Source organism: Oncorhynchus mykiss, chromosome 11 (genome assembly GCF_057628025.1).
Source record: "Oncorhynchus mykiss isolate SJ-2025 chromosome 11, ASM5762802v1, whole genome shotgun sequence".
NCBI lineage: Eukaryota > Metazoa > Chordata > Actinopteri > Salmoniformes > Salmonidae > Oncorhynchus > Oncorhynchus mykiss.
The window spans coordinates 27,165,687-27,178,956 of record NC_143032.1 but is presented as its reverse complement, the minus strand read 5'-3'; the positions used below and the strand labels follow the sequence as shown (position 1 = coordinate 27,178,956).

General features: G+C 43.4%; 1 protein-coding gene across 1 annotated transcript in view; it reads left to right on the top strand.

Annotated features, from left to right (window-relative positions):
- Window positions 1-13,270, top strand: part of odad2 (outer dynein arm docking complex subunit 2) — a 68,569-nt gene that overhangs the window by 21,337 nt on the left and 33,962 nt on the right. Inside the window, exons 11-14 of the mRNA XM_021620611.3 lie at window positions 10,889-11,035; window positions 11,467-11,676; window positions 12,708-12,941; window positions 13,157-13,267. Of these exons, the coding sequence (XP_021476286.3) occupies window positions 10,889-11,035; window positions 11,467-11,676; window positions 12,708-12,941; window positions 13,157-13,267 (702 nt within the window). The remainder of the gene's footprint in view (window positions 1-10,888; window positions 11,036-11,466; window positions 11,677-12,707; window positions 12,942-13,156; window positions 13,268-13,270) is intronic.

Below are 13,270 nucleotides of genomic sequence, written 5' to 3'. Positions count from 1 at the left end.
TGCAATCGGTACCCCCTAATAAGATCATTCATAGGGCAATCGGTGGTTCTCTAAATGAAACATTCATGCAAAGTTCAGTTCCAGGTAGATATTTTTAGCTTAACAAAACATCAGATAATTAATGAAAATTCCCTCTTAGGAAAGCAGCAGTTACTCTCTTTTCCAAAAAAGGATTTAAAATGTAAATGATATAGAAAGAAAATGAGAGAACTTTCAAATTTCATTTTGTTTGTATACGTTATACTTTTCAGTGGGATTGAAGTGAATTCGTAGTGATACTTTGTGCCTTCAACAATATGCATTTGTAAACCTGTACTTCCCAGGCAGTATTATATCTGTCTAGGAACCACACACTGGAGTTATTTATGGGGTTTGTCCAGTAGTCATTTTATAATATCATTACCATCAGAAGCTAAATGTAATCCAGAGCCAAGTTAAATATCTGTTTTATTTTAGGAGTAAGAACAGTTTTTTTCTTCGTCTTTTCAGCGGTATAGACAGACATTTGTACTTCAGGAAGATTGAGACTTTCATAAAGCAACACATGAATGATCTGTGTGGCGTTTTAATGGTTATTTATCTAAGGATATTTAGCCAGAGTGCTAATATGTGTGCCGACAAGGCATGCGTTTAGAATGTCGTATGGAACGTGCTAATATGTATACTAATATCTATATTTGTGTGCCGATGAATACACATACAGTATGCCATATAATAAGTTGTGTTATAATGATGTTAACATGTTGCTTGCCGCAATGACTTAAACACTTTAGATGAGACTTGAGTGTGTGGAGTAGAGTACAGTTGAAGTTGGAAGTTTACATACACTTAGGTTGGAGTCGTTAAAACTCGTTTTTCAACCCCTCCACACATTTCTTGTTAACAAACTATAGTTCTGGCAAGTCGTTTAGGACATTTACTTTGTGCAATTCACTGTATCACAATTCCAGTGGGTCAGAAGTTTAATACACTAAGTTGACTGTGCCTTTAAAAAGCTTGGAAAATTCCAGAAAAGGATGTCATGGCTTCTGATAGGCTAATTGACATCATTCGAGTCAATTGGAGGTGTACCTGTGGATGTATTTCAAGGCCTACCTTCAAACTCAGTGCCTCTTTGCTTGACATCATGGGAAAATCAAAAGAAATCATCCAAGACCTCAGAAAAAAAAATGTAGATCTCCACAAGTCTGTTACATCCTTGGGAGCAATTTCCAAATGCCTGAAGGTACCACGTTCATCTGTACAAACAATAATACGCAAGTATAAACACCATGACTACGGTTTGCAACTGCACATGGGGACAAAGAAATGTCCTCTGGTCTGATAAAACAAAAATAGAACTGTTTGGCCTTAATGACCATCGTTATGTTTGGAGGAAAAAGAGGGAGGCTGTTTTAGACAAAAAAAACTTTAACCAAGTAAGATAAATAAATGTTCAATCAGTCCCGAGTGAATGAACAACAACAAAAGCTTCCTGTCCTCACCAAACTGTCCTTTTAAATAGTGTCAAGATAATGCATTAATGACAGGGTTTGTCGCGTAAGCGTTACCATCACCGCCATGAGATCTGAAGGCCCTGGGTTCGCCCCTCTTTGAGGAGACATTTTTAGCATTCTCTTTCATGTATAGTGTTGACACCCCCCTCCCAGTCCCGACACACACCGCCCCACACACGTATGGTGTGTGCTTATTTTCAATGATTAGGTTGCTCTTAAAAGAGCATCGTTGAATGGCAATGGACAGGGGCTGTGGTGCTTACGACTGCGGCCTGTTCCATTCGAGCATCCCATTGGTTCCTGCGTAGCTACCTGGTGTTGCCTCCCGCCTGCTGTGTGAGTCCTCCTATCTAGCTAGTTAACTAGCTGGGTAACTAGCTAGCACACAGTGTCCTTCACTCCCACCTGCAGAACACCTGCCCTTGCCATCGTTAACAGACCTTCTGAAACAGTGCACAACAGGAGGGGAGCGTGAAATACCATGTCTACCGGTGTCCTAGCTATTGTTAGCTAGCTAGCTACCTAGCCCGCCTGCTGAGTCCTAGCTTGCTAGCTAACTAGAAGAACTGCAGAAAAATAGTGCCCGACTTTTGGGGATGGACACTGTCTACCGTTGTCCCTCTGTGGGGTTTATCGGCTGTTGGCATCCGACGTTATGGCACGTTACTGCCACCTACTGTCCTGGAGCGCTCTCGCCTGTGTACCGGAGTCCTAGCTTTTCTAAAAAATGGACCACAAGAAGTATAAAGAGAGGTTCCTGCAGATGAAGGAATGCCCACATGTAGGACCACCCTGAATTGCACCCTACTCCATCTTGCTACTACGGAGGAGAGAACGGTGGATACTGGAGAGACCAACTCTCAAGGAATACGTTGTTGCCCTCATCCGTCAGATGCACTCCAACCCTTATGGTACATCCCAGGAACACACCGCTTCATGGCTGGGTGGTGGATTGTGTTCCCTGAAATGTTTATCGTGCTGGGCCCACTCTATGCATTTGGTTATCTTCTGGTCCCACTGGAACATCCAGCTCCTCCGCTGTGCCATATCAGAGAAGACCCCCGCTGTCCCGGGAAACATTCGGATGACCACCTCTAAATCCGCACATCAGACGCACCAGTGCCGTCCCTTTGGTGCGTCCCAAGTCGTCTCCACCAAGATGTATAACTAGGATGTCAGGGAGAGAAGTAGCACAGGCCCTCTGCTGGCGCAGAACACAGAGCAATTTGTGCCACTTCATGCATTGCTCTCCGAGCCACCTAAAGTGACAGTCAATAATGCATGTACAGTAAATTGTTAACGGGTAGGCTACATGTTGATTATTTTGCTGTGAATATTAAATAAATACTAATAACTACATTATTTCTGTTGCCATTTTACATTATGGTGTATTTTTACTTGACTATATTGCTGTGTTATGTTGTATAATTATGTTGTGTCACCTTTCGAATCACCTTCCGATATGAAAACCTTGGAAATTAAGTGAAGAGTAGGCATTGGTCTGAAGCTGAAAAAGAAAGGTCATTGACACCACAATGTCTACTGAACTCATGCTCTACCAAGGTTGTCCAGCACACAGCTTTGACCTACTACAGTAGCTATGTTGATCTATTACTTCAAACATTTTGTGTGCAGGTTGCTTACGATTCAAACCTTCTCAAACTGCCTAATTCATACTCTTCAGTGGAATAATGGAATGCACAGGGTCCTGCTATTAAAATAATACTGTATATCATTAGGCTGTATGTATTTTTATAAATAGGCCTATTGTAAATGTTAATTGTTGTAGCGTCACCATCTTGATTGCAAAAATAAATACAAATACACACTTTAATCTTTAATCACTTTAAACTTTAAACATATTCATTTGACAGAGGTAATCAACTACCCACTGATCAGCACAGAAATTGATAGAACAGGACCATTTTGTGAAAAGTGTTTCTGAGCTTATGTCAATATTGCACAGGTAAGCTAACTGTTACAGAAGTCTACAACAGTGTTAGATGCATCACTACAGACCCTGTATTCCAGCCGGCTGCGACCGGGCGACCCGTGAGGCTGCGCACAATTGGCCCAGCGGCGTCGGGGTTAGGGGAGGGTTTGGCCGGCCGGGATGTCCTTTCGGGGCGCATGCATGCCGACTATGGTCGCCAGCTGTACGGTGTTTCCCCTGACACATTGGTGTGGCTGGCTTCAGGGTTAAGCAAGCAGTGTGTCAAGAAGCAGTGCGACTTGGCGGGGTCGTGTTTCAGAGGACGCATGGCTTTCAACCTTCGCCTCTCCCGAGACCGTACAAAGGTGTACAAAGTAGAAAAAAGGTAATAATATAAATACATTTCCCTATATGGTAGCGGTCTCTCAGATTGAAGAACATACAGTAAAGTTTCCATACCACGTAATTGCCATCAATTTGCACTGTAGGTAACCACAAGCTGAAGCCAAACTGCCTCATTTTCTAGAATTAGATACATGGCAACTTAACAGTTTCATATAATATGCTGTCGCCATAGCTGCTACCAATTACCCTATTTTTTTTTTGATAAAGCATTGGCGATAAGTGGCTTAAGTGATGATTAACAAAAAATATTTAGGTGCCAAATGTATTAACATGTTTATTACTTAGCAAACCACACTCAAAGGTTGTCTATTGTGTAAGTGTTTACAATGACGGCTAGAATGTGATCATTTTTGTTGCATAGGTGGCTTCTTCATTTTACTGACACATAATAACACATTAGAGGATCCCTTATTTGTCCCTAATATATATTTTCATATATTAGCATTAGATCAGGTCCTTTAGTTTATATTGTCTTATAACAATGAGATTACAGTATATTTTGTTTTATGTCCTGAGGAAAAGTAACTGATGCAATCATTTTATAATAAACAATAGAATTATTATGTATATTCATTTCCAAGTAAAATGTAAGATATTGCAAAGAGGACGGTGATGTAAGTAGGTGTCATGATTTACTTAAGCGTCTAGAGTGCTCCCCACGTCCATCCACGATGATGACACTTTGTTTAACCCTGGTTGAGGTTGTCCACCCTCTGCTGGTCAGTAGCAGAACTACAGACCCCATAAGTTCTCCTGCCACTCGAAAGAGCAAGGGTCAGTCTCTACACTCACATTAACTTAATTTCTACAAGTGAAGCATTATTTCCAATGAATTAGGTGTTTCGGAACTTTGAACAGAGTATTCAGCTCTGTTAACATGTTATAAAGACATTTTCAGAAATAGTTTCTTAATTAACTACCAGGGAAAAATGATGGTTGATAATAAGCCTCGGACTAAAAGGGAAAATAGAAATACAACACACATCAGTTTGAACCATTATTTTGGAAACTCATAGAAATTAAGTGGGCTACTTTTGCACCAGACAAAGTCATTTTCACTATGAATGTCTGTACCTATTTCCATACTTTTTAAATGAAACAACTTTTTAGTGACAGAAAATACCACAAACGTTTGGATGCCTGACAAAACTGTATTATTTCACTAGCCGCTACAAGACAGCAGGGCCAGTCATATGCTCAACATTTTATTTTATACATGATCCTATGTCCAATGTTAAGTAAGAGAGAACCACCAATCATTCTTTCCCTATTCCTTACCCATAATGGACTTGGCAGTAGATGGCTACATTTGATTCATCTGTACCCTACATGGCTAGTCTGCTTCAGAAACGACAGAATAGTATAAACCACATGAATCCTCCGGGATGTGGCCTCAGCCAAGCTGGTTGATTCTTTCTTGCACCGACTGAGGTCGAGGAGCACAGACAGTAGGAACACAGGCAGTAGGATCACAGACAGTAGGAACACAGACAGTAGGAAATCAGGCAGTAGGAACACAGATAGTAGGATCACAGGCAGTAGGAACACAGGCAGTAGGAACACAGGCAGTAGGATCACAGGCAGTAGGATCACAGGCGGTAGGATCACAGGCGGTAGGATCACAGGCGGTAGGATCACAGGCGGTAGGATCACAGGCAGTAGGATCACAGGCAGTAGGAACACAGACAGTAGGAACACAGGCAGTAGGAACACAGACAGTAGGAACACAGGCAGTAGGATCACAGGCAGTAGGAACACAGATAGTGGCTCCACCCCACATGTCATAGATCCAGCTCTGTGGCACAAACACACACACACACACACACACACACACACACACACACACACACACAGGTTATTACCTTGCTGTTTGCAATTAGTTGTATCAAGCAGTGAAGGTTTCAGACATTTCTGGTAGTGAGGAGGTCTAAACAATGGGGGAGACAAAAGCAGACTTTTTATTTTAATAGGTGATATCAGGTTAACACCTTTAATTAAATTGTATCCCTGATAGTTTTTGAATTGGTTGTAAAACAGTTTGAGTTCCATAATGGTATTTGATTAGTATATACATCTTTTATACAATGGTCTCTATAATTTACCTGAGGAAGGACCATTGAGTTGTTGATTAATGATGATCATCCAGCGCTGCGTGTCTGGTGTGAATTCCAGAGCGACCTTAACACGTAAATTCCCTTTATGCGATGTCTACTTCCCAGGGCTTACTTAGTACCTGTTGCACTTGCTCAGTTTTTAATGTATGTGTCTGAATTAACGGACCATAAGAAATGCTTGTTTTATAAACTCAGCTAAAAAAATAAATGTCCCTTTTTCAGGACCCTGTCTTTCAAAGGTAATTCGTAAAAATCCAAATAACTTCACAGATCTTCATTGTAAAGTGTTTAAACACTGTTTCCCATGCTGGTTCAATGAACCGTAAACAATTAATGAACATGCACCTGTGGAACGGTCGTTAATACACTAACAGTTTACACATGGTCGGCAATTAAGGTCACAGTTCTGAAAACCTAGGACACCAAAGAGGCCTTTCTACTGACTCTGAAAAACACCAAAAGAAAGATGCCCAGGGTCCCTGCTCATCTGCAGCCAGGGAAATAAATTGCAATTGTCCATACTGTGAGACTCTGAAGACAGCGCTACAGGGAGACACGGCGGACAGCTGATCGTCCTCACAGTGGCAGACCACGTGTAACAACACCTGCACAGGATCGGTACATCCGAACATCACACCTGTGGGACATGTACAGGATGGCAACAACAACTGCCCGAGTTACACCAGGAACGCACAATCCCTCCTCCATCAGTGCTCAGACTGTCAGCAATAGGCTGAAAGAGGCTGGACTGAGGGCTTGTAGGCCTGTTGTAAGGCAGGTCCTCACCAGACATCACTGGCAACAACGTTGCCTATGTGCACAAACCCACCGTCGCTGGACCAGACAGGACTGGCAAAAAGTGCTGTCACGCCCTGATCTGTTTCACCTGTCCTTGTGATTGTCTCCACCCCCTCCAGGTGTCCCCTGATTTTCCCCGGTGTATTTTCCCTGTGTTTCCTGTCTCTCTGTGCCAGTTCGTCTTGTTTGTTTTTTCAAGTCAACCAGTGTTTTTCCCGTTCTCCTGCTTTTTTGCATTCTCCTTTTTCTAGTCCTCCCAGTTTTGACCCTTGCCTGTTCTGGACTCTGTACTCGCCTGCCTGACCATTCTGCCTGCCTTGACCACGAGCCTGTCTGCCACTCTGTTCTGGTTTTGACCTTTTGCCTTGACCACGACCATTCTCTTGCCTACTCCTTTTGGATTAATAAACATTGTAAGACTTCAACCATCTGCCTCATGTGTCTGCATCTGGGTCTCACCTTGTGTCATGATAGGAGCGTGATCGATTTGGAGGTGGAGGGTTCCTCATGGTCTGGGGCGGTGTGTCACAGCATCATCGGACTGAGCTTGTTGTCATTGCAGGCAATCTCAACGCTGTGCGTTACAAGGAAGACATCCTCCTCCCTCATGTGGTACTCTTCCTGCAGGCTCATCCTGACATGACCCTCCAGCATGACAATGCCACCAGCCATACTGCTAATTTTGTGCGTGATTTCCTGCAAGACAGGAATGTCAGTGTTCTGCTATGGCCAGTGAAGAGCCCGGATCTCAACCCAATAGAGCACGTCTGGGACCTGTTGGATCAGAGGATGAGGGCTAGGGCCATTCCCCCCCAGAAATGTCCAGGAACTTGCAGGTGCCTTGGTGGAAGAGTAGGGTAACATCTCACAGCAAGAACTGGCAAATCTGCTGCAATCCATGAGGATGAGATGCACTGCAGTACTTAATGCAGCTGGTGGCCACACCAGATACTGACTGTTACTTTTGATTTTGACCCCCCCCCCCCCCCTCCTTTGTTCAGGGACACATTATTCCATTATTGTTAGTCACATGTCTGTGGAACTTGTTCAGTTTACGTCTCAGTTGTGGAATCTTGTTATGTTCATACAAATATTTACACATGTTAAGTTTGCTGAAAATAAACGCAGTTGACAGTGAGAGGACGTTTCTTTTTTTGGCTACGTTAATATTGGTAATCGACTGCATTCACCAGATCACGAGAGTATATACTGTATTTATGAATACTGAATTCCCTTCATTCTTTCCCTACTTTGTAATGTGAAATATTTAAAGATATTTTTCCTCTGGATATAATTTACGAGGACATTTAGTCATCTCTATCCTTATTGCCAAATCCCGCTGGTAGTGAAATGTATTGAGCAGTGAGTCCCTCCCCAGTTTTGGAGCAGACGTGTTCACCTGGGTTTAAACTACTATAAACAAAACACATAGCAGCCTAACCTCTGCAGTCTTCCCTGTTATCCCCCCCTATTGTGACAAGTGTAAATCTATGAAGTATTGTTTATTTTCTGTGGCGAATCACAAATGCCCCAAAGTCACATAAATACTGTCGAAAAATGTCCTCATCATGTTATGTAAACCCTAGTCATTGGTTATGTTTACAGTTTATTCATGTGTCTTTCATAAGCTGTAGTCTTTAGATGCAGACAGAGGTTGCTTTCCAAATAGTACCCTATTCTCTTTATAGTGCACTACTTTTGACCAGGGCCCATAGGGTAGTGTACTACATAGGGAATAGTGTGCCATTTGACAGACAGTTGTTGAGTTGTAGGCTATCTGCCCCCTCTGCCTGCACATCTGCCCCTATCATGCTAGCTGGATGAGAGTCAGAGACATCCATCTTAACAGATTGTCAGATGTTGTCAATGTTTTAAAGAATGTCTACAATACTTCTAGACCAAAGCTAACAAAACTGGAAGCATATGATATTTTCTCTCTGGTATCAGTTCTAAACATAGCGTTTTGTTTTTACAAGGTAGGATCCTAGCCCCCCTGAATCCTTTGAAGAGTGAGAAGGGGTGGTGGAGACTACATAAGCAGTAGATCCACTGCTGTTAATAGACAAAAGGTTCACATTTAGGCCAACGTCATAATATGGGGAACACATGTGTCCATTATCCCGCTCACAACAGTGTTTCAGGCTACCTCTTTTTTGGGAACTCCTTCATATCACGGTTCACCCAGATACAGTGATTTAACTGTACTCCCACATGAACTGCGTAGTTATCCATAGTCGCCCCCCCCCCCTTTTAAATAGCACTTCTATCTCACGTTAGTGCGTTCATTACATAAGAGATTTGAGTCTCCTCTGCGTGGGCAGAGTAATCTGTCTGGGATGGTCCTGAGTCGGAGATGTTTGTGAAGTGTGTAACTAATAAAGCAGCTTTGCAGTAGTGCCCTAAGAACTCACTGATCTCCACGTCTATCTGTGGTTCATTTAAAAGAAGAACAGAAAGAAAGAAAATGAAACAATAAGATCTGGATTGTTCACTTGCCAGGAGATTTTGACTTCAGGGTGCCGTGTCACATTTCAAAGTCATGCAACACATCCAGCTTACATCCAGCGTATTTTCTACCTACTGCGAGGTACTGTTGTTTCAATCTGGAATCAGAGGGGTTTTGTTCTGTCTAAGCTATACTGAACACAAATATAAACGCGACATGCAACAATTTCAATGATTTTACTGAGTGACAGTTCATATAAGGAAATCAGTCAATTGAAATCAATTCATTATGCCCTGATCTATGGATTTCACATGACTGGGCAGGGGCGCAGCCACTTGGGAGCCAGGCCCAGCCAATCCGGACATGTTTTTCTCCACAAAAGGGCTTTATTACAGACAGAAATACTCCTCAGTTTCATCAGCTGTCCGGGTGGCTGGTCTCAGATGATCCCGCAGGTGAAGAAGCCGGATGTGGAGCTCCTGGGCTGGCGTGGTTACACGTGGTCTGCAGTTGTGAGGCTGGTTGTGCAATTCTCTAAAACAACGTTGGATGCGACGTATAATAGAGAAATGAAAATGTAATTCTCTAGCAACAGCTCTGGTGGACATTCCTACAAGTCACCATGGCAATTGCACACCCTCTCAAAACTTGAGACATCTGTGGCTTTGTGTTGTGTGACAAAACATTTCAGAGTGGCCTTTTATTGTCCCCAGCACAAGGTGCAACTGTGTAATGATCATGCTGTTTAATCAGCTTATTGGTATGCCACACCTGTCAGGTGGATGGATTATTTTGGCAAAGGAGAAATGCTCACTAACAAGGATGTAAACTAATGTGTGCAAAACATTTTAGAGAAATAAGCTTTTTGTGTGTATGGAACATTTCAGTGATCAGCTAATGAAACATCGGATCAACACTTTACATGTTGTGTTTGTATTTTATTCAGTATATTTCACATCAACAGAAGGTACACTGCAGGAAGAAGACACAATACAGACTAAGTGTCTGAGAATTGCAATTGTTGTATCTACCTTCCGCCAACTTCCTTCTTTATGTGTGTAATGCCACACTCAATCTCAACTAAATTGTTTGGTTATGTTTCCAACACTGTCAACCCAATCACCTATCATTATATAGGTCAGAGAATGACCCCAGTCACCTGTTTTAGATCTTTACATTGTTTTGCACACGTTGCACTCAAGAGGCAATAAACCCAAATTGGCTCAATATCCTCTTCCTATATATTGAGGCACTTGAAGTGAAATCAAAGAAGATTTTTTTTTTTTTACTCCCAAACCACTTGTTTGCTTAGTAGTAGTTACTAAGTAGCTAATTGGGTAGAAACAAGCTTTGAGTTATTTTATGTGTGTATAGCAACTGTCATAACAGAGAGTCTTTTGAAATGCTTACTCATCATTATGTTCAATCAACATTTCAATGCTAATTTTTCTCTTTTATCTTCAACTTGGGTCATTGTCTATGGTTTCTGGCCACAGGCATCTTGAGTCCGAGTTAATGCCATTCCATATCAGATCGGTGTTTAACTGTCACAAAATAACCCCAGCAGGCATGGTTAAAGAGAGATATCAGTAGAGGGAAGGAGGGGAGACGCTGTGTCCTCATTTTTCTCAATGTCTCTTTAATTATTTTCTCTGCCGTTTTAGTCATTGGTGCCGGGTTTTCATTCTCATTTCAGGGAGGCAACCAGACGGCCACTGTGATTGCTCTGTGCTCCATGAGGGACTTTAATTTAGCCCAGGAGACGTGCCAACTGGCCATCCGGGATGTAGGTGGCCTTGAAGTCCTCATTAACTTGCTGGATACAGAAGAAATCAAATGCAAAGTGAGTAGCCCTCCCAGTCCCTGCTCCCTGCCAAGCGGACCTGGATGCCCTTGGGGGGGGGGGGGGAACAGAGCTGCCCCTGTGCTGTGTGTGCCAGCCTAGTGTTTCAGATACCCAGAGTACTGACTGGAGGTCCTTTAAAGACACAGGGAAGCAATTCGACTTCAATAGACCTAATGAGATGTGTGGGCGCTTTTTATACAGCATGCCTTGATATTGAGCCTCTTTAGAAACTGCTGTCTATTTTTAGGGGTCCCGTTTTGGGGGTTTACCTAATCCTCTTTATTTGTGCTCTTGTTGATGGATGTTTAGCCCATGTTGTTGACATTGGCTTTGCTGTTTTTCTTCATACAAGCCAGTGTTTTTTTTACCCGCTAAGGAGATTTAGCGAGATGTACTCTGTGGACTTACCATCTTCGTGCATGGTTCAGATTGGCTCTCTGAAGATTCTGAAGGAGATCAGCCGTAACTCTCAGATCCGCCGGGCCATCGCTGACCTGGGGGGCCTGCAGACCATGGTGAAGATCTTGGACTCCCCAGACAAGGACCTAAAATACCTGGCCGCAGAGACCATCGCCAACGTGGCCAAGTTCAGACGGGCCAGAAGGACAGTCAGACAGCACGGAGGGATCAAGAGACTGGTGAGTCTAGTGGGAAGATATATAATGTGCTGTAACACAGCAGCGCATAGCCTTGCATAAGGGAACATAATGCTAATGTTATTTAGACAGACGCTTTGATCCAAAACATTGACAGTGACACATAAATATATGGGAATGTATTCCGTGCGGGAAATGAACCCACAGCCCTGCTGATGTTCCCAGCAGCACTCTCTAACTGACCCTCTACAGAGCCAATTTGGAGTCACATGCTATAGCAAAGCAGAACCTTAGGCAATATAGTCCAATATAGTCAAATCATGGCTCCCCTCTACAGAACACTGCCCAGCAACACACAGCTCTTCACAGCACTGGCTCTTCTAAGTACCTCCAGTTTCCATACACTGGGTTCCCTGATACATGCCACCCTCACCCACCTTTCCCCTAGTTTTATGTTACAAAACATCAAAGTCATTGGGGGGGGGGGAACGGATAGAATGTCCTTTGACATCCTTGGATCTGTGTTGATGTTTATTGACAGAGCGACCTGTGATTAAAGCCTGTGGGCCTTGTATATTTATCCTCAAGCACCAAATCGGATGTGCTCATTGCAGTCATTGCAGTGGAGAGATTAATTTCACGCTGAACTACAGACTGAGACCACCTTTGAACTGCATAACATGTGTAATAGCTTTGCCTGCTCTGTCTCAGTGGCCGTGCAGGAACTATGGCTTTAACACAGCCCTGACACACAGACCGACGCTCATAAAGGGTCACTCTGGGATTTCAACACTGTAACATCAACACGCAGACCTGCTCTTTTTCCACATTCTGAATCTCTGTTTTTTTATTATGTCAGCCCACATAGTAATATGATTTAATTATGCACCTAATCATGGCCAGCAACTTTGCTAATCTCATTTAATACATTGCGTCAACGGAAACCACAGCTATCATTACAGCATTTCCTGTGGTTTTCACATTCACTCTCGCAATGTCTGATAGATATTTTATTTGATGCACACGGGATCGTTGAGTGTGTGTTCTCTGTGTGTGTGTGTTTTCGTTCCCAGGTAGAGTTACTAGACTGCGTGCCTGACTCGGCGGCCCTGACAGAGGAGCAGGAGAAGGACGTGGAGGTGGCTCGCTGCGGGGCCCTGGCCCTCTGGAGCTGCAGTAAGAGTACCAGGAACAAAGAGGCCATCCGCAAGGCCGGGGGCATCCCTCTTCTGGCTCGCTTGCTCAAGTCTCCCCACGAGAACATGCTGATCCCTGTCGTGGGAACCCTGCAGGAGTGTGCCTCCGAGGTGAGGGGCTCACTTTGAGGCTCTGGCCAAAAGAAGTGCCCTATATAGGGAATAGGGTGTCCATGTCGGGTATACCTATGGTTTAGTGGGCAGCATGTGTAGCAGATGAAGGTATGGAGTGCTACCCTGAAGAGGACCACCTAGTGATTCATCATTGCAAACCAAAACACTGTCATTGACTGCCTATGTGTTTTCCCTGAACATTCCATTTCCAGAGAAGTTACAGGATTGCCATCCAGACGGAGGGTATGATTGAGGACTTGGTGAAAAACCTCAACTGTGACAACCACGAGCTACAGATGCACTGTGCCAGTGCCATCTTCAAGGTA